The sequence below is a fragment of the Adiantum capillus-veneris genome, chromosome 8 (genome assembly GCF_014529385.1).
Source record: "Adiantum capillus-veneris isolate H3 chromosome 8, ASM1452938v2, whole genome shotgun sequence".
Taxonomy (NCBI): Eukaryota; Viridiplantae; Streptophyta; class Polypodiopsida; order Polypodiales; family Pteridaceae; genus Adiantum; species Adiantum capillus-veneris.
The window spans coordinates 26,770,843-26,795,453 of record NC_140938.1 but is presented as its reverse complement, the minus strand read 5'-3'; the positions used below and the strand labels follow the sequence as shown (position 1 = coordinate 26,795,453).

The following is a 24,611-nucleotide window of genomic DNA, read 5'->3' as shown; positions in this document are numbered from 1 at the left end:
TGCTTCTACATAACCTTGTCATGTGTCTGAAGAGCGAATTGGATGAAAGCAGTCTAGCATATACATCTGACTTGAAAAAGTCAATCAAAATATATGCAAATATGAAATGAAACAAAATAATAGGCATACTTGGAGGTTGAAACACTATGCAAACTTGCAAGATACAACCTAAAAAGTACCTTACCAAAAAGCTAGTATGTCTTTGACCTGTTATATACTAAATGAAATATTAGTGAAAATCAAGCAGCACAAATTGGAGATCTTGGTGTTGCCTTGGCAATCGAAACCCCTTGGTTAGATTCTGCATGGAAACGACTAACCATTGTACAAGCTACATGATTGGCCTTTGAAGTGTTGTACTCATAGATCTAGAACAAAAACCCTTTAGCAAGTTGGGTCATGATATTTCATAGGCTTTAGAACAAGAAAACACCTTTAAAGAGCTATTAGTACAAGGTCAACTTTGCTTCATGATTCAGAAACTAAAGATCGTTTGGATAGTCCTTATAAAGGAATGAAACTGTATATCATAGGCTTGAAGGTTGAGATAAGCAAGGCATTACACTTTCAACATATCCTTCGCACAATGCATGCTAGGATGCATTTCCCACTATGCAAATACGCTTTATCCGCTTTGATAAGGTCTTCAATATACTTGGGGAAAAAAATTAAAACCTTACTCAAGAAAACCATTCATACATGATGAATCATGATGAATCATTCATCATCACAATATATCATACAAAGTATCAATAACACTCACAGCATTCTCACAACTTCTTACTAAGGTGGAAAAACTAGAAACTTTTAAGCCACAAGCTACAATAACAGTGGATGATTCTTTGCTGGTTGTCTAGTACTTGAGGCGGAATCCTGGTGGATACAAATGAATAAATTGAACACAATGCAGATATGCCAACCGCTCATATTGTAGAAAACCTGTGGATCATGATGTGCTTATATACTTGGCCAGGTTTATAGACTATGGAAGGAAAATTGGGCTGATTTATGGCATTTGGGAGCCCTTGTGTCTCTAAGCAAAGTCCACTGTGCTTGCGGTATTTAGAGCCATTTTTCCCTTCCATGTCTGGCACAAAGTTACCCGTGTAAAACTGCATCCCAGGAGCATTAGTAAGCAGTTCCATCACCCTGCCACTCCCCGGGTCTTTTATTCTGGCAGCAAAATGCACATCACCTTCCATACTTGCCTCCTTGTCAAGAACATAATTGTGATCATATCCTCCAGAAACATCGCTTATGCTATCTTTAATTCTTCTGGGGTGTCTGAAATCGAAGGGAGTTCCTTCTACGAACAGGAATTCCCCTGTTGGTATCAGATGCTCATTCACTGGAGTTATATGACTTCCCCGTATACAAACATGGTGCCCTAAGATATCTCCACTATCATGGCCACCTAAATTCCAGTACGAGTGCTGCGCTAGATTAATTGGAGTAGATTTGTTGATAGGTACTGCTTCCATTTCAGTGCGTAATTCAAAATTTCCACCAAGTCTGTAAACGACAGACACATCCACCTCACCAGGAAAGCCTGCATGCCTTGATCGCTTGTTAGGCTGCACTAAAAATGAAAAAGGGAACAATTGCACAATCACCTTCTTCACCATCAAAGCTGCAATATACAAACTGAACAAAGGGATCTGGACTGCAACCAAAGTCCTTTACTCCCCACAAAACCTTATCAAATCCTTTCTTTCCCCCTTCAACAGCCAGAACATTCTGATGTAAGTACACAATGACAATTTCACATCTGAAGCTTTCAAGCTAGTTGACATATGAACAATTCTAGTGGACCTACTGACCATGCAATGTTATATCGGGGTTCTTTGTTGTTGCAGCTAGCATATGTTCCTTTCCATCCATGGTAAACACTGCACCACTTATGCGATTGGCAACTCTACCAACGATACTCCCAAAGTACGGTGACGTTCCATCCTTAGAAAATCAATCTCTCTCTCTCTCTCTTAGAAAATCAATCTCTCTCTCTCTCTCTCTCTCTCTCTCTCTCTCTCTCTCTCTCTCTCTCTCTCTCTCGTACCCTAGCTCGCCCTCTCCCACAGTCCCCCACAGTTCCCCCCCTGGGCGAGGGGCAGCCCTGTGGGGGGCGTTAGGACAAGTGTCGCCCTCCTCCCCTCTCCAGCTCACGCCGCCTCAGCCCTGTCGTTCTGCACAATCGGCGTTCTGCACAGTCGGCGTTTCTGTCGCTGCTTGTGACGAGCTGCCCACCCCAAGCCTAACCTTGTTTGCAAGTGCCGCTACCCAGTTAGGCCCTGCTGTTTTCACCGCCAGTTCAACTCCAAGTTCCCTGCGACAGTCTGCGTGAGCATTTCATTTGAGTGTTTGGGCATTTGGAGAGCATGTTCTCAACAAAGCCTCCAGCAAGTGAGAAGATGGCAACCAACAGCCCAAAAACACCGGGGAGAGCACCGGCTAGCTTTGCCGCTGTCCTAGCAGCCCCAAGCAAGACAGATCGCATCGGACAATTGCAAGCTGCCCTCGACATGGTCATGGAAGAAAACCGCGACCTCAAAGCGCACCTCAGAACGCTCGAGGCACGATTTGACTCCATGGTCGGCCTCACAACAGACAAGGTGAAGTCAAAGAAAAAGTCACTCAAGCTCACACGATCGCACTCGCCAAAATGGAAACTTGTGTAAAGACAGAACTGCGGGAACGTCAGCTTCAAGAAGAGAATGCCCTCAAGCTTCGCATTGGAGGGCTGCCCCAAGCATGGGACGAGTGCAAACAAGACTTTTGCAAATTAATTGACCTCCTCAACGAGAATCTTAAACCGGTCCATGTCGACTACGATGCGGTAGAATGTATCATCAACAAGTTCAACACCAAGCGCACACCTAGTGGACATGCCATTCTTGAGTTCAAAGACAAGGAGGAACGGCTCCAATTACTCTAGCAATCGCGTCTCCTTAGAGACACCGGGGTTTGGATCACCGAAGAACTCACCCCGACACACATCAAGCACAAAGGTGAAGAGCTGAAAAAAGTGCATGGAGCACGAGCCAAAGGCAAGTGGGCAGTATACCACGGAGGGAACGCCATCATCAAGGAGTTTCGAACTCCTAAACTTGCCCCTGCCCCATAGGACCCCCCTTAGGCTTTGCTTTTTCTTTTGATGGACCCTCAGTCCCTAAGTGATATGTATCGATTGCTCTCACTTGGAAGAAGTGGTTGTAATGTTTTGTTTTTGGTCCCATGGGTCAACCGTCATATTTGACCTCCGTGGACAATAATTCTCTCTCTCTCTCTCTCTCTCTCTCTCTCTCTCTCTCTCTCTCTCACCCAAGTGTGGTAGATTGGTTATGCCATTTCCCTCTTGAATAACACGTCTTGAGTTCAACTCTCCTCGTCGGCTAGATCTTTAAGGTCTCTTGGGATAGTTTCCTACGACGTTAAAATTCTCTTCTTCTCGGGTGTGTGTGTGTGCGCTAATAAGAAGAGGAAAATGGTATAACCTTTCTATCACCCAAGTGTGGTAGATTGGTTATGCCATTTCCCTCTTGAATAATAGGTCTTGAGTTCAACTCTCCTCATCGGCTAGATCTTTAAGGTCTCTTGGGATAGTTTCCTACGACATTAAAATTCTCTCCTTCTCGGGTGTGTGTGTGTGGGTGTGTGTGTGTATGCTAATAAGAAGAGAAAAATGGTATAACCTTTCTATCACCCAAGTGTGGTAGATTGGTTATGCCATTTCCCTCTTGAATAACAGGTCTTGAGTTCAACACTCCTAGTCAGCTAGATCTTTAAGGTCTCTTGGGATAGTTTCCTACGACGTTAAAATTCTCTTCTTCTCGGATGTGTGCGCGCTAAAAAGAAGAGGAAAATGGTATAACCTTTCTATCACGCAAGTGTGGTAGATTGGTTATGCCATTTCCCTCTTGAATAACAGGTCTTGAGTTCAACTCTCCTCGTCGGTTAGATCTTTAAGGTCTCTTGGGATAGTTTCCTACGACCTTAAAATTCTCTTCTTCTCGGGTGTCTGTGTGGGTGTGGGTGTGGGTGTGTGTGTGTGCTAATCAGAAGAGGAAAATGGTATAACCTTTCTATCACCCAAGTGTGGTAGATTGGTTATGCCATTTCCCTCTTGAATAACAGGTCTATAGTTCATGTCACAAAGTGATGACGTGGCTACCGAGAGCAGAAACTGCCAGAAACCCTAATTCTTGCAAACCCTAATTTCTGAAAACCCTAACCCTAACTGCTGGCCGAAACCCTAAAGTGGCTGAAACCCTAATTCTCTGGCGGCAAATGCCACGTGGCAGCAGTACGGATTTTTCCGGATTTTGCGGAGATGAAAAAAAAAGCCAGCCAAGCGACGCTAATTGATGCTTTTTCTCTACGCTTTGGCAAGGAGAGAGAGAGAGAGAGAGAGAGAGAGAGAGAGAGAGAGAGAGAGAGAGAGATGACTTGCTTTTTTTTTTTTTGAAACTCTCTTGAGAGAGAGAGAGAGAGAGAGAGAGAGAGAGAGAGAGAATTTTTAGCTTTTTATTTGGAAGCTTTTGGGGCTCTGTTTTTGGGCATCCAAACAAATAAATAAGTGATTTAGGGCTCACTCTGCAGAGCATCTGGACGCAGAGTCTGAGAGTGAAACCCTAACCGCTCTCTTGTACGTTGACATTGATTTAATACATAAAGAAATACCGAAAGGGGCGCCAGTCTTTGGGGCCAATATCTCTAGGCACGGAATTCCGCCGGGCCAGTGCAAATCCATTGTGGTCTGTGAATTGTTTTGAAGTGGTTATTTGGTGCTGTCGTGATTGATTCTTGACTTGGAGTGTCCAAGTCTGTTACAATGGTATCAGAGCACGACCGATTTCTCTTCTACGGGAAATCCGATCCCTAATTTTTTTTCCGCGGCACCTATGGCTTCACGCAAGGATCAGTCGACTCCCTTTGCATCCGGAGATGAGGGAAGGGATCACAACGAAGATTCCGACAAAAAGTACGGCCCGCCTCAGCCTACTCAGGCGGAGCGTCGAGAGATGGAGCGTCTTCAATTGATCGGCGATGCAACAAAGATGATGCTCAATTTTGCGAAGGACCCAAAATTTGCAAAATATATGAGCGAGACTTTTTTTCACGAAGTGCACGAGCAGTGGCAAAAAACCACAACACCACCCCCGAAACCCGCTCTCAAGAAACCTTCTGCTCACAAGAAATATTCAGAGACGGAATTAGACGAGGTGATTGATGCACGGAATGCTCAGCTTTTTGACGCGCAAAAGAAAGCCAAAAAGCACGGCAAAAAGCAGAAGAAAGGCACTGACTTCCTGGGTTATTTGGGTCGTCAGTCCACATTTGAACGCCAGGGCTTTGTTGTTGATGAAAACGTTGGCTGATCTTGGCAAAAACGCTAGGCTGGTCTTTGGGGGCGGGGGGGGGGGGGGGGATCTTGCTAAGAAGGTGCCTCTTCTGCCAGAAAGTGCTAGCGCTAGGGTTTCTTATATACTTGCTTGCTAAATTTTCCCTACCTAGTTCCCAACAAAAGTCACTTAAAAATAATAAGTGAAAATTGGATAAAATAGGGAAAATAGGTCTATGCACTGTAAAAATGCTCCAGATGGGTTCTGATGGAAATCAGATGATCATGCTATGTGCAACCAGAGGATATGCATCTACTCTAAGTGCCTGGGCATGCACGGTCTGCGAACACTCACAAAAGTGCCAGAACACTTCTTAAGCTAGGCTAACTGAACTGAACTCATGTCATGAAGTAGCTTGTCCACGTACACATTGGGTTAGATGTGCACGGGACATGGTCCCATGGAGAGCATGAAGCTCCTGATACCATGTGAGAGTGCGCGTGTGCGGAAGCGTGAGAGAGAGAGAGAGAGAGAGAGAGAGAGAGAGAGAGAGAGAGAGAGAGAGACAATAGACCACAAATGCAAGATATGGTGAAGAGGGGGCAATCAGCCTCCCATGACTTGTCAAAGTCGATGACGCGGAAGCGTAGAGATCAAAGGGAGTGAGCATGAGAGAGAGAGAGAGAGAGAGAGAGAGAGAGAGAGAGAGAGAGAAAGAAAGAAAGATTTTTTACGTCTATTAGAAGGCCGAAGTCGGCCTATGAGACAAATCAATGTACATGGGTGTGTCTTCCGTCAATCGGAAAGACAAAAGTGCTGAAAAAATTTGTCTGATAAAGCTGATACAAATCTCCATGAGGAGAGTGCGAGTGTGTGGAACGCTATCTATGATTCTCTATCAGAGTCTATAAGCAAGAGGGTAGTACAAGCATGATATGCATCTGGGTGACTAGCTAACTAGCTCCATCCTGTGCTAATTGGTGGGTGTAAGATGTGATACATGGGTGGAGCTCGAGCTAGGGCTGCTCGAATGGCTGCGGCGCAGTAGGCTATCATCTGGGCTCGTCTCTCCTCAGTGGCTCGGCGATCACGGGTCTGAATCTCCGCAATCTAGCGTCGATGAAGTCTAGGGGCCCAACAGCCTGTAGTATGGGGCCGTCTCCTAGCTCTGGAGGTCTCAGCCTGCTGAAGAGTCACCCCTCTCTGTGTGTCGGGTGGTGGGGAGACTAGTAGATGTGGTGAGACGAAGAAGTCAGTGAGTTGGGTCTCCTGAACCAATCACCCTTGGCAATGAATAATTGAATGTGTATACAATGGAGGCAAGGGGTTGCTTATATAGCAATCCCAGTAAATTGCCCTACCCAAGACTTTGACAAACAAGTAGAATAAATACCTAAAAGCCAAACTAAATAATGGGATCACATTGGGTAGTTCACTTGAGATGCCAAAACTTTAACACCCTCTCTGTAGCTCATAGTGGACATCAATTGTGAGACCAAGTCGATGAAGAAGCTACCATGGACACCCCAACACCAGCCAGGATACTAGATACACCTCGATGTTGCTTTGTACCTGAAAGTAATGTCATCCTGAGCATCGGTTGCCTTTGTAGAAACTTTGAACTGTAGACCATACTACGTCCAATAATCCCCGTTCGTGAACTGTGAACACCATGTCTAAAATATAAAACTCCAAGATAATGAATTGTTGGAACACATTCTGTCCAAAATCTGACCAACAACGGTGGATTGGTGCACTCATCCATAGTGTTTTAGACGTCTGATTGGTTCCCTGCCAAATACATGTGCATTGAACTTCGACCTACGGGCCCAAACATCAATAACTTGAACTCCAACACAAGGGTCCAGATTAATTACAGGGAGCATTCACTGCCCCTCTTTGCCACTCACAAGCCTCTCTCTGGCTGAAGCTAGTGGTGACACCAAAGTCCTTGAACTCGGAAGAGATGTACTCGCCTCCATTGTCACTGTGCAAAGCTTTAAGCTTTCTATCCGATTGGTTCTCTACCAATGCTAAGAACTTCTGCAAGACACTAAAGACATCGCTCTTCTGCTTCAAGAGATAAACCCATACCTTTCTAGTAGAGTCATCTATGAATGTCAATAAGTATAATGCTCCCCCTAGAGACTTGACTAGCATAGGTCCGCACAAGTCGCTATGAACAAGATCTAGAGGACTCCCTAACTCCTTGTCCAAAGGCGCTACCATAAAGAGAAGTTAAGAGTAATCTAACACAAGGATATAACCAGAACGCTGCAAGACTTTCATTCCCTTTTGACTCATATGTCCTAGCCGGCTATGCCACAACTCTGTAGACGGCAACTCGACTACACAAATAGAATTCTCTTTCACAGAAGAGACATAAAGTGAGTACAATGAGCAATACTTCTGGCCTTTAAGTATGACCAAATTTCCCTTCTTGATAATCCAGCACTGCTTTTGAGGCTCTACTTTTGCGCATCCCTTGTACTCTTTATAAGAGCCCTTATGTCACGTGCACATCTAGCCCTATGTGCATGTGGACAAGCTACTTCAGGTCCAGGGTTCAGGTCAACTTAGGAAGTGTTCTGGCACATTTGTGAGCCTGCTCGCAGGCCATGCATGCCCAAGCACTAGAGTAGTTGCATATCCTCTGGTTGCACACAACATGATCATCAGCGTGACAGTCAGTAGTGGCCATCATGAGCATTTTATAGTGCACAGAACCCATTTTCCCTATTTCAGGCATTTTTCACTTATTATTAATAAGTGACTTTGCTGGGAAACTGGGTAGGGCATTGTTGGTAAGTTGATATATAGGAAAAGCTAGCGCTAGCACTTTCTAGCAGAAGAGGTAGCAGAGTTCCAGCAATTGGCAATGCACCTTGTCAGCAGGAACCGGCAGGAGACTCAACATTTTCAGCCACAAGACAGCCTGGCGTTTTGGTACTTCCCAAATCAGCCAACATTTTCCAGATTCCAGCCCTAGCGTTAGCAGATTCCAGAATTCAGGCCTAGCGTTTTTGCAATTTGCAGAACAAGACCATCATCACAGATTCTCTGGCGTTTTTGGTTGCAGATCAGCCTCGGCATTTTGCAGATTCCCGGCGTCAGATCAGCCCATTGCATCAGCATTTTCAGTTTTCATCACTTAGACTCCGCAATAGCAGCCCCAAACCTCGCAGATCTCACCTGCCCGCAGCAGATCCTCGCCGCAAGGTCAGATCAGCCAGCGTTTTCAGTTTCAGCCCGCTGTTCGCAGATTTCAGCACCTGCGTTTTCATCGCATTGTCGTCGCGTCGTCGCCATCGCTGTCCTCGCCGACACAGTTGCAGAATTCAGCAGATTTGCAGATTTCAGCCCGTCTCGTCGACGTCATCATTGTCGTTGACATCGTCGGCAAGTCCATTGCATCTAGACCATTGTACCAAATTTGTGCAATCAATAGCATAGACCTCTCTCGCCATAGAGAGTGGGGCCCTTGGAGGAGGGTTTGACAACATTCTGGTGTCGTATTCTTCTCAGTCTATCTCTGAGTCTCAGTACCTTCATTCACAGTGTTTTTCCACTTTGTTTGTGATCATTTGTACTCTCACTAAAGGAACGGAAGGCTCTCCCTTCAGTAAGTAATAGGAACCCTTAAGCACAATTCAGAGCACTCATCTTGAGCAAAGTTCAACATTCACTTCCGCTGCACCTTACATTGGTATCAAAGCTTTGGCAGTGTTTCTATATCACTCAAGGAAAGAACCACAGAGAATCTTTTGCCGCACATAACCCACGTCCACTTGGGCGTATCAATTCCTAATCGTGTTTTTGAAGAGTGACAGGTAACCCAAGAAAGAAGGGCTTGTCCGGCCTCCCCTTGTACCTCTTTTCACTCATTGAGAGAGGACCATGCACTAATCGACGTGAGGTAGGAAAAAGCAACCTTGGTGTGAGCGCAATGCCGCCAAGGGGTGCGCCCGCAGAAAAGAGTAGAGCTCGGGTAAGAGAAAAACCCTCTCTACGACAAATTGCAAGCTAAAGAAAGAACCTCAAGAACTCAAGGACTCAAGAACCCAAGTTCCTCGTGAAATTAAGTACCAAGAACTCATTGTATAATCATCACCCGAAGCGGAATGGATACTTTCCGTGAAGGTGATGAGCATGGAGGTGGCGAAGAAGAATTTTCCCACCAAGAGGTTTTTCCGACCCTCCCCCCTCCCCATCTACACCAAGGGTTACACCAAATCCAATGGAGGCTTTGGTCAAGACGATGATGGACAAGATGTTACAATAAGAAGCGCAACGCGCCGCCTTGGAGCGCGAGCACGAAGAACGAAAGGCAGCCTTGGATCGCGAGCGTGAGCAAGCGCGCTTGGCAGCCAAGGAAAGAAAGGCAATCTTGGATCACGGGCGCAAAGAAAGAAAGGCAGAATTGGATCGCGAGCACAAAGAAAGACGGTTAGCCTTGGAGCGTGGGAGCGGCCAAGCGTGTTTGGCGGCCGAAGACAGAAGGGTAGCCTTGGAGCGTGAGCGTGAGCAAGCGCGCTTGGCAGCCGAAGACAGACGAGCGGCCTTGGAGTTAGAGCGTGAGGCGCAGAGAGACCACCACATGCAAGAGTTGGTCCTACAGGTACTTACCTCGAAACCCGAGCCGGTCAAAGATATTGGTAGTTCATCAAGTAGCACAAGCAGAGATTCGAACTCTAACAACCCTGTCACAAAGAAGTTGACATTCAATAAGTATGATGGTAAGATGGATGCTACTATTATTCACTCTTGGTTGCATCAATTTAATGCTTACTTTGCGACAACTAAGAAGACAGGGAATAGCAAGGTTTTGACGGTAGTCATGTACCTTGCCGATGCCATTAATTGGTACCACGCATGGCAAGAGGCACACTTGACCGCGCACCTAGAGGAAGCCGAAGAAGGCGCGTCCCTTTCCTTCAATTGGGCCAACTTCCAAGACAAGCTCAAGGCGCGGTTTATGGCACCACAGTACCTAGCACGGTTGAAAGACGATGGGCGCAGTCTCAAGCACAATGGTATGCCAGTTATATACCTAGATGAATCCAGGATAAGCCCAGATTCACCCATAAAGGAAAGTGCAAGGTATAGACCCATGGTAGTCACCCACAAGACAATATAACCATCAGCTTCATCATGCATAGTATTGACTAAATACCACGACATCCCCACTAACGTCGTCAGTGCCCAATAGTGGATGTAGAACTAGGTACTAACATATGCTCCCAAACACAACACCATACACACACACACACACGAGCATACATCAACACAGTTCAACGTACTGAGTTTCTGTCATGACTCCGGAGATCAAGGGCAGACTCAGCCATAATGAAGCCTAGCACTAATAGAAGCATTAAATCGGAAAAATTAGTGCAAAAATGAGGTAGATGATAGGGCATACGCACCACAAAAGATAGAAAGAATTAGCACAATATCAATTGGTCGTAACCCGGACGAAAACTTCACAATGTGAAGTTTGCATGTCCGCTATACGACTAAAAAATATACCTAGATGAATCCAGGACAAGCCCAGATTCACCCATAAAGGAAAGTGCAAGGTATAGACCCATGGTAGTCACCCACAAGACAATATAACCATCAGCTTCATCATGCATAGTATTGACTAAATACCACGACATCCCCACTAACGTCGTCAGTGCCCAATAGTGGGTGTAGAACTAGGTACTAACATATGCTCCCAAACACAACACCATACACACACACACACACGAGCATACATCAACACAGTTCAACGTACTGAGTTTCTGTCATGACTCCGGAGATCAAGGGCAGACTCAGCCATAATGAAGCCTAGCACTAAAAGAAGCATTAAATCGGAAAAATTAGTACAAAAATGAGGTAGTTGATAGGGCATACGCACCACAAAAGATAGAAAGAATTAGCACAATATCAATTGGTCGTAACCCGGACGAAAACTTCACAATGTGAAGTTTGCATGTCCGCTATACGACTAAAAAATATACCTAGATGAATCCAGGATAAGCCCAGATTCACCCATAAAGGAAAGTGCAAGGTATAGACCCATGGTAGTCACCCACAAGACAATATAACCATCAGCTTCATCATGGATAGTATTGACTAAATACCACGACATCCCCACTAACGTCGTCAGTGCCCAATAGTGGGTGTAGAACTAGGTACTAACATATGCTCCCAAACACAACACCACACACACACACACACGAGCATACATCAACACAAAGTTCAATGTACTGAGTTTCTATCATGACTCCGGAGATCAAGGGCAGACTCAGCCATAATGAAGCCTAGCACTAAAAGAAGCATTAAATCGGAAAAATTAGTACAAAAATGAGGTAGTTGATAGGGCATACGCACCACAAAAGATAGAAAGAATTAGCACAATATCAACAGGTCTTAACTCGGACGAAAACTTCTCAATGTGCAGTCTCAAGCAAAATGGTATGCCAGTTATGTCTTTCTCTAATCGTGCTTTGCAGCTCGACACCCAATCACACAAATCAGATGATGAGCACAAGGAGACATTCCTTTCTGGATTGGAAGACTATATCAAGTATGATGTCAAGGTACTCAATCCAATCTATCTCAACAAGGCGGTGGCGATTGCTCTCGCATAGGAGATGAAGCACAATAAGGGAAAGCCTAAGGAGAACAAGTCGTCTCAGACCTCTCAGACTCCTCACAACGGTAAGAATGGTAAGAATAGTAAGAACAGTAACTCTTCTTACCAATCTTCCTCTAGTCTTTCGGAAAAGAACTCACAAAAAGAATCTAAGGGTAAAGCTAACACACTTGCTAAACCTAAGCTCACACCAGATGAAAAAGCCGCACAAGGAATTTTAGGAGGATACATCACGGTAGAAGAACATGTAACAAACTGCTAACGTGTCAAAGCCTAAAGAATGGAGCCAACTTACAGGTGTTGGCCGAGGGGCCTAAACCCTAAGAAGAACAAGTAACAGAAGAAGAAGTCCTACCAACTTATGGGGACCCCGTCCGATGGGGCCCCAAGTGACATAAAGGATTAAAATAAAGCAGAACCCAAAAACACGCAAAAACTGATGATGTGGCAGATTTCCGAAAATTGCGTTGGCATGATGACGTGGCAAGCGTACATGGCTTTGCTTTTGGACCAGATGCTTTTAAGTTTGAAGGCTTTTCACTGTACACTACTTTTGGGGCCTAGGGCCTTTAAATATGAGGTTAGGGCTCATTCTCTAGAATGCTTCCTGAAGCAGGTGCAGAGTCTAGAGTACCGGCTTGTACTGTGTTGATGCAATATAAAGAAATACCGAAAGGGGCGCCAAGGTTTGGGGCCAATACTCTCTGGGGTGAAATTCCGCCACTCCGTGTCGCGTGTCGTCTCTCTCTCTCAATTCTGTTTTTATTGAAGTGCTAAAAGTCAATTCAATTTGTTCTTTACTATTGGCACGTGGTGCCCGTCTTGTGACAGAACAAGTCATTTATTCTAAGGAAGGTCGTATGTTATCCTTGTTACGTCAAGGGTCATATAACGAAAACATGTCCTAAGATTGAATCTAACAAACCTAAAGAACCCACATCCTCTGTTAATGCCATAAATGAGCACACTCGTGTGTCCCAAGTTTCTCACGATCCTATCATTGATGAGTCTCTCATGTCATGTTATGGTCATGTGAATGGTCAACACATGGTGGTCTTGTTTGATTCTAGTAGTATGCATGATGTGATTGGTGACTCTCTTGTCGAAAGAGCCCGCTTGGAGGTTCGCAAGATATCTCCTCTCAAGGTGTCGGGCTTCGCTCCCGATATGGACTCTCTCATTACAGGAAAGTGCCTTGATGTTTTATTCACTATTCAACAAAAAATTTAAAGTGTCTCCTCTTCCAGGATGTGATATGATTCTAGGCATTCGATAGTTTCGTGAGCATAACCCTCTCATTGATTGGGCGGACAATACTTTCACTTTCAATGCCAAAAGTGACTCTCCCATAGTTATTCGTGGAGAGGAAGTTATTCATTCTTCACCTCTCATTTCTAATGTGCACGCAAAGCTTGTAAAGAAACAGGAGAAGGAGACGCTCTCCGTCTTTTCTTCTCCAAAGCACGACACACATGTTTTGCATGATACAGATGTGATTATTCACCATAGTTACAAGAAATGGTCATTTTCGGGTCCCCGTTCCCCATTCCTATCCTAATTTCCCGTTCCGGATCCCCGTTCCGTGTTTCTGACGTGAGTATCTGAAACAGGGAATGGCATTTCATGCGTGTTGCTGTTCCCCGTTCCCCATTCCGATTTCCTGTTCCGGGTAACTATGTTATTCACAAAGATGATGATTTGTATGATAAAGATGTCATTGTTCACAAGGATGATGGTTTAGTTGATGCTTTTTCTAGTGAAGCTAACCTCATTGCAGATACGATCAATCACGAAGAAACGGTCTTGCTCTCGAGTAGAGATCTAAGGAACCCACTCAGGAAGTATTGTGTCACGTGACACATCCCAACCCTATGTGTCCGTGGACAAGCTACACCACAGCAGGGTTCAGTAAGTCCGATCAAGTTAGATTAGCAATGATCTGGCACTTTTGTGAGTCTATTCGTAGACCGTGCATGCCCAGTCACTTAGCATAGATACATATCCTCTGGTTGCACACAGCATGATCATCGGAATTACCATCAAAATCCATTAGCATCAGTTAGGGGAATTTTCCAGTGCATTTAGGCTATTTTCCTATTTATTGGGATTTTCACTTATGATTTTTAAGTGACTTTCCTACAAAAGTAGGTAGGGCAATTTTGCTAAGTTTCTATATAAGCAAACCCAAGTTAGCACTAAATGGCAGAAGAGGCAGCAGGAGCACCTTGCTCAACAGACAACTTCTCAGCAAGACCAACCCCCGCGACTACTCTGGCGTTTTCTCCACAGAAGACTAGCGTTTTTGCATCAGATCAGCCTTGGCGATTTGTGCACAGCAGATCAGCCCCAGCGTCATCACGACACAGCAGATCAGCCTAGCGTTTTTGCATTTGCAGAACCCCGGCGACAGAAGGACCAATTTCAGCCCCTGGCGTTTTTGGATTTCAGCAACAAATTAAGACCGGCATTATTCACCTAAAGTGTAGTAGATTCAGCCCGTAAAGACCATCAGTTTTCAGCCCCTAAGAAACCTCATTTTTCAGCCAAGAAAAGGCAGCCAAAACAGTCATTTTCAGCCACCGAAACAGTCCCGAAATTCAGTGATTAGAAGATCTCAGATTCCAGCCATCATTGTCGTCGTCGTCGTCATCAGCATAGACCAAGTTGCATAGTCCATTGCATACGCATTGTACACCTTTGTGCAATCAAAGAATAGACCACTCTCGCCGACGAGAGTGGGGCCTTCGGAGGAGGATTTTACAACCTCTCGGGTGTCGTATCTCTTCTCACTCCTTCTCTCAGTCTCATTCACTTGCACGCACAATATCCACCTACTTTGTTCGTGACCACAGCACTCTACAAGACAGAAAGCTCTCTCTTTCCCTAAGAACTAAAAGGAACCTTGAGCAATAAAGATCACTAATCTTGAGAAAATACAACATTCATTCCGCTGCACCGAACATTGGTATCAGACCTAACATTGGTATCAGAGCTTTGGAAGTGTTCTGCATTACTCAAGGAAAGAACCACAAGAATTTTTTTTGCTTGTTGCAATCGCACGAACCCAAGTTTACTTGGGCGTGGCGATTCCTAATCGTGTTTTATTGAACAGTGGCAGGAATTCCAAGAAAGAAGGGCTTGTCCAGCCTCCCCTTGTCTCTTTTCACTCATTGAGAGCGGACCGTGCACTTAGCGGCCGGCCAATCGACGTGAGGTGGGAAAAAGCAACCTTGGTGTGAGGGCAAGGCCGCCAAGGGGTGTGCCCGCAGAAAAGGGTAGAACTCGGGTGAAAAGAAGATCCTTCTCCAACACGATTTGCAAGCGAAAGAAAACCTCAAGAACCCCAAGAACCCAAGATTCTCACCAATCAAGGACCTCAAGAACCTCAAGAACCCAAGTTCCTCGAGGACTTAAGACCCCAAGAACCCACAAGAACCCACGATTGCAGATTGGTCATCACTCGAAGCGGAATCGATACTTCGCTTGGAAGTGATGAGCATGAGAGAGGCGAAGAAGAATTTTCCCCACCAGGAGGTTTTTCCGACCCTTCCCCATCTACAACAACGATTGCACTAACTCCAATGGAGGAGTTGAAGCTGTTGTTCATGGAACAGACTTTACAACGCAAAGCAAGACATGCCGCAAGAATGGCAGCCATAGTGCGTGAGTACGAGCAAGCACGCTTGGATACCAAAGAACGACAAGCCAAATTTGATCGTGAATTCAAAGAAATGGAACGCAGACACGCAAAAGCCGAAGCAGAAAGACAAGCAGCGAACAAAGCAAGACAAGCAGAATTTGATCGCGAGATCAAAGCAAGAAGGGAAGAGCGTTTGCGACTCCTTTCTCCAACTCAGGCACAAATGCACCAGAATCGGGAAAAGGAGACTCTCTAAGTCTCTTCTTCTCCAAAGCATGATACACAAGGTTTGCATGATTGTGTGAAGCATGATGATGATTTGATTGACAATGATAAGCATGATGATTTGAATGACAAGCATGATGATTTGGATGACAAAGATAAGTATGATGATTTGAATGATATTGCTAAGCATGATGATTTGGATGCCAATGACAAGCATGATGATTTGCATGATCAAGATGTGATTTCTCTCAAGCATGATGAGTTGCATGAAGATGAGGTGATTGTTCACAAGGATGATGTGTTAGTGGATGCTTTTTCTAGCGAAGCTAACCTCGTTGTAGATTCGATCAATCACGAAGATCCGATCTTGGCTTTCGAGTCGAGGTCCAAAGAACCCCCACAGGACGATTCGATCATTCAGAAAGAACCCCCTCAAGATGAACCGATCTTGGCTCTCGAGCCTTGGTCCAAAGAACCATCACAGGAAGTATTATGTGTTCGCATGATTGATACGCACGCATTGTTCAAGTGTTTCATTCGTGACGGTTTCCTGTATTTTAGTCAGCATCGTTTGGCAAGAGGTCAAGGGTCTTGTCATGGTGGTATTGCCATTGTATAAGGTGCTTCGGATGACCGACATGGAAGGGTCTACCATAGGTCTCCTTTACCACTTCATGGAGGAGGCTTACAAGGAGATTGAGAGATCCACCATTCTTGATGGAGCACCCGATGGTTCACGGTAAACATTTCACCTTATGATTTATGTACATTGTACGTTGTCTTTTTCCATCTACGGTTCTACCCTTCCATGCTTGACTATCTTTCTCTCTCTCTTTGTAGTGGTGTTGGAGGACTCTCCAAAGAGAGATGACATTCTCTTCCTTGTTAAAAAGCGGTGGGATTGGATGAGGCGACCAATCCATGGCTTTGCTGCCCTCTTGCATCCGGCTTTCAAAAAGCCATCCATCTTTGCGGATCAAGCACTTCAAGAGGAGCGCGACAAGTACCTTCCAAAGATACTCAATGAAGAACACCATGGAGAGTTTCTCCAAGAGCTCATCAACTATGGAGACCAAAGAGGCACGGCATTCGCTTCCTCAGTGTGTTGGAAGAGGGATTCGTTAGTGAAGCCTCTTTTTTGGTGGGAATGTTTTGGCTATCAATTGCCTCACCTTCAAAGGGTGGCATTGAGGGTTCTTGGACAGGTATATCATATATATTAATAATTATACATAATACCATACCATAAATTATAAATTTATAATCTCAAGACTCAATCATGTCATCATTTGACATTCATCATTCACGTGACATAAGTCACCTCTCAATCCCACAATTCAAATCTCATGCCTCTCTTCTATCATCTATGTGCTCTAGGATTGCTCATCGGGTGCATGTGAGCGGAATTGGTCGGCGTATTCTCTTATACACACCAAGATCCACAACAAGCTTTCTACGAAGCAATTGGAGCGGCTTATCTATTGTCGCTCCAATTTACGCATGTTGAGGTCCATGCATGAGATGCCAATGGCTAGGCAGGTAATTGAGTTGGCTACATCATACTCTTTATTTATGCTTTCACATGTATGATGTAATATGTATGAGGTATCATGTGCTCATATTTTTGGCATGCCAAATTGCTAACTCCATTAATCTTCTTGCATGTTGTAAATGACAAATAGGTGAATGTAGATGAATGCAAGCTCTCCATTGAGACTCTTAAGAGTCTCAACAAAGATCGCGATCCAGAGGAGGAGCAAATATTTCGAGACCTCTACTTGGAGTTGGAGGAGATTGATCGCCGTGTCTCTCGCACACGGTCCCGCAAGAAGGTGGTTGTGCGAGCTTTGGCAACTACAGGTAGAGGAGCTTCCACTTCGGTTGCTCGTGGGAGTGGAAGAGCGTCGGCACGGACACCCAGGGCCTATGTGCGGCGAGGCTCGGGTAGCGGATCTACTATGGCGGACACCACTTTGGAGAATGTGTCCGTTTCTAGGCCTGCGGATCCTAGAGAGCCAGAGTTTGATGATGAGGGCAACATCCTTAGTGAGGGAGATTATGGTCTTGCATCTAGTGCATCTCATGCAAGTAGTGATGAGGATGATGCAGCTACCTCTAGCTCAAGCTCGGACCACAACTCCGGTGATGAGAGCGATATGAGCACTTAGAACTCTCTCTTTATGCTTTAAAGTTTGCACCCATGGGCCATGAGACTATGAGTTGTGTCACTACTTTTTGTCACTAGTATCTCTCGAGCCTCGACTCTCTACTTATGTAATGAATTATGAAATCAAATGCAATCATGATCATCTTTTTTCGAACATTGCCGTTTCCAATGTCCATGGCCAAATCTTTAATGTTCTTACTTGTAAGACATCTCCTTTAAGTTGTATGTACTTAATACTAAGTAGTTACTCATAATAGAGTAAAAGCTCTGAAAAATATATGATTTATTTTTTTGCATCGTACGTTACTTCAACGTACGTCTAATTTTTTTTAGTTCGATTAGTACCGCACGTCTTCGTACGTGTAACCATCGTACGTGACCGTACGTGTCAACTATGCCTACGTCCATAGACGTAGTTGGAGCAGTGATGCAGCCCCACAGATGACTTTGTGTTGCTTTCGACGCAGCCCAACGAAGCAAGCATTGCAAACCTTTATGAAGTTCAAGTATCGCACGACCCACGCATCAGAGTGAGCCAGCAAAGAGTCCTTCCCAAGATTCCAGACATTGTTGGCGATCTCCCTCGACGCCATGCAGATCAATACCAGTACCTCACTTTAAAAAGGAGGGGATGTCAGGTGCACATCTAACCCTATGTGCATGTGGACAAGCTACTTCAGGTCCAAGGTTCAGGTTAGCTTAGGAAGTGTCCTGGCACCTTTGTGAGCCTGTGTGCAGGCCGTGCATGTCCAGGCACTTAGAGTGGTTGCATATCCTCTGGTTGCACACAACATGATCATCAGCATGACAGTCAGTAGCCATCATGAGCATTTTACAGTGCACAAAACCCATTTTCCCTATTTTAGCCATTTTTTACTTATTATTAATAAGTGACTTTGTTGGGAAACTGGGTAGGGCATTTTTGGTAAGTTGATATATAAGAAAAGCTAGCGCTAGCACTTTCTGGCAGAAGAGGCAGCAGAGTTCCAACAACTGGCAGTGCACCTTCTCAGCAAGAACCGGCAGGAGACTCAACGTTTTCAGCCACAAGACAGCCTGGCGTTTTGGTACTTCCCGTTTTCTAGATTCCAGCCCTAGCGTTAGCAAATTCCAGAATCGGTCCTAGCGTTAGCAGATTCCAAAATTCAGGCCTAGCGTTTTTGCAGTTTGCAGAACAAGACCAGCGTTAGCCACACAGATTCTCTGGTGATTTTGGTTGCAGATCAGCCTCGGCGTTTTGCAGATTCCCGGCGTCAGATCATCCCATTGCATCAGCGTTTTCAGTTTTCAGCACTTAGACTCCGCAGTAGCAGCCCCAAACCTCGCATATCTCACCTACCCCCAGTAGATCCTCGCCGCACGGTCAGATCGGTTGAAATCTGAAAACGCTAGGGACTGAAATCTGCAAATCTACTGAATTCTACAACTGTGTCGACGAGGACGGCGATCGTCTCGTCGACCTTGTTATTGTCGTCGACATCGTCAGCAAGTCCATTGCATCTAGACCATTGTACCAGATTTGTGCAATCAACAGCATAGACGGTAATGTCGAAGGGTAGATCTATTTTGTAAGAGACCTCACTAAACTTCTTGATAATTTGGAACGGGCCCACAATATCACTAAGATAATTTCAAGAGTTGATCAGTATAGATGGTTTCAAAATCCTTCAGTACCATTAGGTGCACCCACATCCCCTCCTGGAGATCACGAGGCTGTCGATGTTGGTTAGCATAAAAGGTAGGAGATTGGTTGTTTTGGCTCATAGCCATACATAAGTATGAACCGGCTATAACCAATAGTCGAATGCTTAGTACAGCTATAAGAAAATTCAATTTGTGGGAGATAACATTCCCACATTCTTTGCTCCATCTGATGAGTACAAATAGTTTTATTTTGAAGTTGTAGCCTGACAGCTTTGATAAGCTCACACACCTTTGACGAAAGAGACAATGAGAATCCCTAATAATGTTGATACACTCCAATCAACCTATCTAATCAACCCTCCACAAATCACAACCAAACATGACTTTGAGAGAAAATAAATAGAAGTTGAAGGACCAACATGCCAATATAGTGATCCGGCTTGAGTAAAATAACCTTGTGCACCATTTGATTGGTCTAAAATGCTCATGACACAACATTTAAATCAGCAAAATAATTATACTTAAAAAAATTATCGCATTGTTATGGACCTGAGTAGGTAACAACAGCTTGTGCACCTTGCGAGTGGTCTAAATGCACAATCAAACCAAGAGAAGAATTGTACTTAAAAGTTTTAAATACAATTGTATATCCATCTCATGAAGCCCAAAAAGTAGCTTTACCATGTAAGGAGTCAAAGCGTCAAAGCCAAGCACAACGTCATCATTTTGCCCTGCTTTAAAATCATGACCAAAAGGCACATCTTTTAACTGAATGCACATATAAATATATGTATGCGCGAAACTACTTGAAAGAATCTACCTGGTAATGTGTCATCAACCGCCCTATGCTTTTTCTGTTTCTCTCTCTTCAAAGATTGTAGTTCATAGATACTAATAACCCATCTCATGTGCATTCCTTAATATGAGAGAGAGAGAGAGAGAGAGAGAGAGAGAGAGAGAGAGAACATGCCTGCTTTATCAGGGACCATGAGTGAAACAATAGTGGCACCCCAGTTTGTCACTCGGAGCCTGATGCCACCCCTTTGCAGTGTGAAAAGCTGAGCTTTTCCTTCTGGGCCGAAGGGTTCAGCTCTGACATACTCGTCTTCGCTCTTGCTTGCCATGGTTACGATGGATAAATTTAACCTTGAACAAGATAAAATCGGAATCATATAAGATGAAGCTTCACTTTATGAGCGTTCTAGAACTAGAAGAATAGAAAATAGAATGCGTCAAGCTATGTGAGCCTCTGAAATGAAAAGTGAAGGTGAAATTAAAGACCCATTTAATATATTTTAACCGGAAAAACATTGAAAGTATGTCTACCTCAACTCTCGTCTAAGGCTTCTTTTCAAAAGCCAAAAAAGAAGTAGAAGTGATCAAAGATCGATAGGCAACCTAAAAGCTTTGCACTTACCACAAAGAGTAGGAAGAAGATAGACACTCCACCACGGGAGGCCTTTCACAAGAGAAAGGCAAGGTGTCTCCACCATGAAGTGGATTTCTAGTATCCACGTCAAGGGAGTTGTCACCAAAGGGTGGTGTGATGGAGAGTTGCCAGACAGCAAGGAAGGAGTGCCCACTACATTAGTGAGCTGCATGAAGAAGGTCGGGTGTAGGAGGAAGGAGGGGAGTCGTTGGTTGGAGAAATGATTGCTATCCAAAGAGGGGTGTAGCTATTATGGGAGAGGAGTATTCACGAGAGGAGTCGGTCGGGAGCTACGGGATGATGAAAGCAAGACATAATGGGGAGAGGACTTATAGGAGAAGCTGCCAATATTTTTAGGTTGCAAGTAGTTATGAGAGGACCGAGATGGAGGGTGCCTCAAGAAGAAGGTGTGGTGCAACACGCTGAAATCAGAGTTGTCGCAGCTGGTGAGGGGTGGAAGTGGCCTCCACTTCATTTTTAAACTTGGAACACTAGGCCTCTAAGCCTTTGAGAGATCCTTCAAAGAAATGAAAGTACTTTTATTAAAGTAAAGTATGTCTTCATAATTTGAACAATTTAAAAGGGGAATCTACGAAAATTCTCTCTCTCTCTCTCTCTCTCTCTCTCTCTCTCTCCCCCCCCCATGGTGCTCAAATTCTTCTTCTCCTCCTCCTCCCTCATGTCACTCATGGGAGTCTTAGTCCATTCGAATGAGATGCTTGCTCATGAGACTCCTCTCTCTCTCTCTCTCTCTCTCTCTCTCTCTCTCTCTCTCTCACACACACACACACACACACACACACACACACAATGTTCAAAAGTGGCAGAACTGATATAAGAAGAGGAGAAGGGTGCCTCATAAGTTGAGAAGGTGAAGGAGGGGGAGTGGAAGAACGAAGACGAGGGAGGGAGGGAAGGTAGGGGGAGAAGGAAGGAGACACACACACACACACACACACACACACATTCCAAATTGGCAACATTAATGCAGGAGGTTGAGGCATGCAGGGGGAGAAGGAGAAGGAAGGACACACACACACACACACACACACATTCTAAATTGGTAGTATCAATGCAAGAAGAGGAGGAGAGGGTCTAAGATGTTTACAGGGGGAGGAGGGGAAGTTAAGGAAAAAGGAAAGGGGGGGGGGGGGGGGGGGGGGGGGGGGGCTTTTGAAGTAAGGTTTTTTTTAATCCTAAAGTTGTCCCAATCTATAGTAGTTTGAAGTGAGTACAACCGCAAAGCAAGAAAAGAGTTTAGAGAGAACTTTTTTGGCTTGTTAAATCAAGCCTTAGAGAAGAACCTCAAAGGTATTGAATCTCTTAGTGTTCTCGCATGGGGCTTCAAAAATCATTGCTCTTTTGGCATGTAGAGGGCCTAGTAAGGGGTGGAGTGTTAGGTCCAAGCCCGTGAAAAATACTATTATGGTAGATGGATATACACACCATTCCTTTTGTGGTTCATGCATGCAAACTAGAGTAGCTAAGTTTAGTCTTTATATATTGTATAAGGTTCATGAAGAACACAATATAGCGTGTGATTTTTGTTTTGCCCTCTCTCTCTCTCTCTCTCTCTCTCTCTCTCTCTCTCTCTCTCTTCTGCTCACCCTCCTCTCATGGCTAAGCCTCAATCAGCACCCGCCATAGCCCTCATTACCGTACAATGGAATCAAAGCCAAGGTTGGCAGGTGGCGCGCGTTCTAAATGCTATCATTGGAGTTTTGCACAAGCGTTTGCACACAGCTCGAGCTGGCGGTCTTTGTCAATAGTTCTACACAACGTTTCAAATGCGTTGATGAGCAGGGCAATGAAGGCATAGTTTTTTGCTCTTAGTGTTTCAAAATGTCATTGGATATAAACGTTTCAAGACGCAGTTGCTATGTAGAAGTCCTCCCAAGCATTGTTTCCTTGGCGTTAGAGAAAGGGAAATTGGTCTGACATGTTGCAATTAGCATGGAGCTAGGGAGGAGACTTTATCAGCTGTTAAAACATGCCTCTTCAATCAGAAAAGATCTCTCCGAGCTATTTCAATTTGTGGTGTGGAGGTTGTGACTACGTCTTGAGAGGCATATTAATGTTGCCGAATTGTCAAGAGTAAAGGTTATTTTGGTAATTCAACAAAGCATCTATTTTTTGAGCAAGCATGGCATCCAAAATTGACAAATTTGACGGGTCCGGTTTTCACAAGTGACAAATTCAACAGGTCCGGTTTTCACACGTGGTAAATCAAAGTCAAGGGATACCTGCTCTACGAAAAAATCTTTGGAGTGTCGTCAAGTCTCTTTCAACAGACAAAGCAGGCACAATAGTTGTAGTAAGTCGTGCTTTATCTGCCAAACAACAAAGGAAAGATGAGTAGGCACTTGGTATTATTTTGACTTCTTTAGAAGACGATTTTATTCATTATCTAGATGATATCACATCTTTGAGCAATGCCTAGATAGAATTAGAAATTCTTTTTGGTGTTAAAGACAAATATTCAAAAATGAGCTTAAAGATGAAATTATATTCTTTAACCATGCATACTGATGAAAATATAGTAGCGCTAGCTAATAGTTAAAGAACATCAAAACTCAACTAGTATATGTTGAAGCTCTAGTACCTAACAAAGTTCTTATTGCTATTCTACTCAATAGCTTACCTGCTGAGTTTCATGAAATTGTGACCGTCTTAAAGGATCGGCCTCTTTTGGATGGTATTGTTCATTATTTGCCAGAAGAGAAAAAAAGAGCATCTTGTGCTACTTCTTCTATGATTCCCACAACATATGCAGTTAGTGGATACACTTATACATCAACTTCAACCAGATCGTCCACTAGTACTAGATCTTGTGCACTTTGTGGGCAAAATAATTATCAAACAAAGGATTGATTCAACAAAGTCCTTGTATTCATTGTGGTAAGACGAACCATCCTTCCAATAAGTGTTTCAAGAAGAGCAAAATTTAGATACATTTTGTTGATGATGATGTTGATGCACAAATGGTCCTAGTCAAAAGTGTCCTTTAGGTTTCCAGTTTCCCAGTTTGTTTATGTTGTCATAGTCAATAAATCTTGTACAAGTATAGGCACCACGTTGACAAGTGGTAACACCTCCATAGTTGTCTGTTTGGTTGAGTCTTGTTGTCCCATCCTGATTGTTGTCCGAGGGAAGCACACACACCCTGATGTTGTTGTCAAGGGGGGGTTCTACTCATGTTTCAAGTGGTTTGTGGACTCTTCCATGGTCTGTAACAAGCCCTTTGTCAGTGGTTTGGGCTTTGGGGGGAGGGGGCTATCAAGCCCATGAGAAATACTCTTGCGGTATACATATATACACACCACTCATTTTGTGGTTCATGCATGCAAACTAGAGTAGCTAAGTTTGGTCTTTTATGTATTGTATAAGGTTCATCAAGAATACAATATAGCATGTGATTTTTGTTTTGCCATTGACCTCTCTATCCCTAATCGTTTGCTTCTGCTCACCCTGCTCTCATGGCTAAGCCTCGCCAACACCGGCCATAGCCCCTCGTTGCACTACATGGA

At 44.3% G+C, this 24,611-nt stretch overlaps 1 protein-coding gene across 4 annotated transcripts; it reads right to left on the bottom strand.

Annotated features, from left to right (window-relative positions):
- Positions 1-660: 660 nt before the first annotated feature.
- On the bottom strand, positions 661-20,879 carry LOC147451840 (Galactose mutarotase-like superfamily protein). 4 transcript variants are annotated; one of them, XM_086517705.1, is made up of 5 exons: positions 20,626-20,801; positions 20,337-20,389; positions 1,821-1,953; positions 1,614-1,718; positions 661-1,549 (listed from the first exon to the last, which is right to left on the bottom strand). In XM_086517705.1, the coding sequence occupies exons 1-5, from the start codon at positions 20,777-20,779 to the stop codon at positions 924-926; spliced, it is 1,071 nt and encodes a 356-aa protein (XP_086373831.1). In that variant the 5' UTR covers positions 20,780-20,801; the 3' UTR covers positions 661-923. The 4 variants fall into 4 exon arrangements, with proteins under 4 accessions (XP_086373831.1, XP_086373834.1, XP_086373832.1 ...); XM_086517708.1 differs by having other exon boundaries at positions 20,337-20,386; XM_086517706.1 differs by lacking the exons at positions 1,614-1,718; positions 1,821-1,953 and having other exon boundaries at positions 661-1,574; positions 20,626-20,879.
- Between the last annotated feature and the right edge of the window lie 3,732 nt (positions 20,880-24,611).

Coding starts and splice junctions, on each gene's coding strand:
- LOC147451840 (XM_086517705.1), bottom strand. CDS start 20,779: ATGGCAAGCAAGAGCGAAGACGAGTATGTCAGAGCTGAACCCTTCGGC. Junction 1,954..20,336: donor ACGCTTTGACTCCTTACATG/GTAAAGCTACTT, acceptor TGATTTTCTAAG/GATGGAACGTCACCGTACTT. Junction 1,550..1,613: donor CAGCTTTGATGGTGAAGAAG/GTGATTGTGCAA, acceptor CAAGGCATGCAG/GCTTTCCTGGTGAGGTGGAT.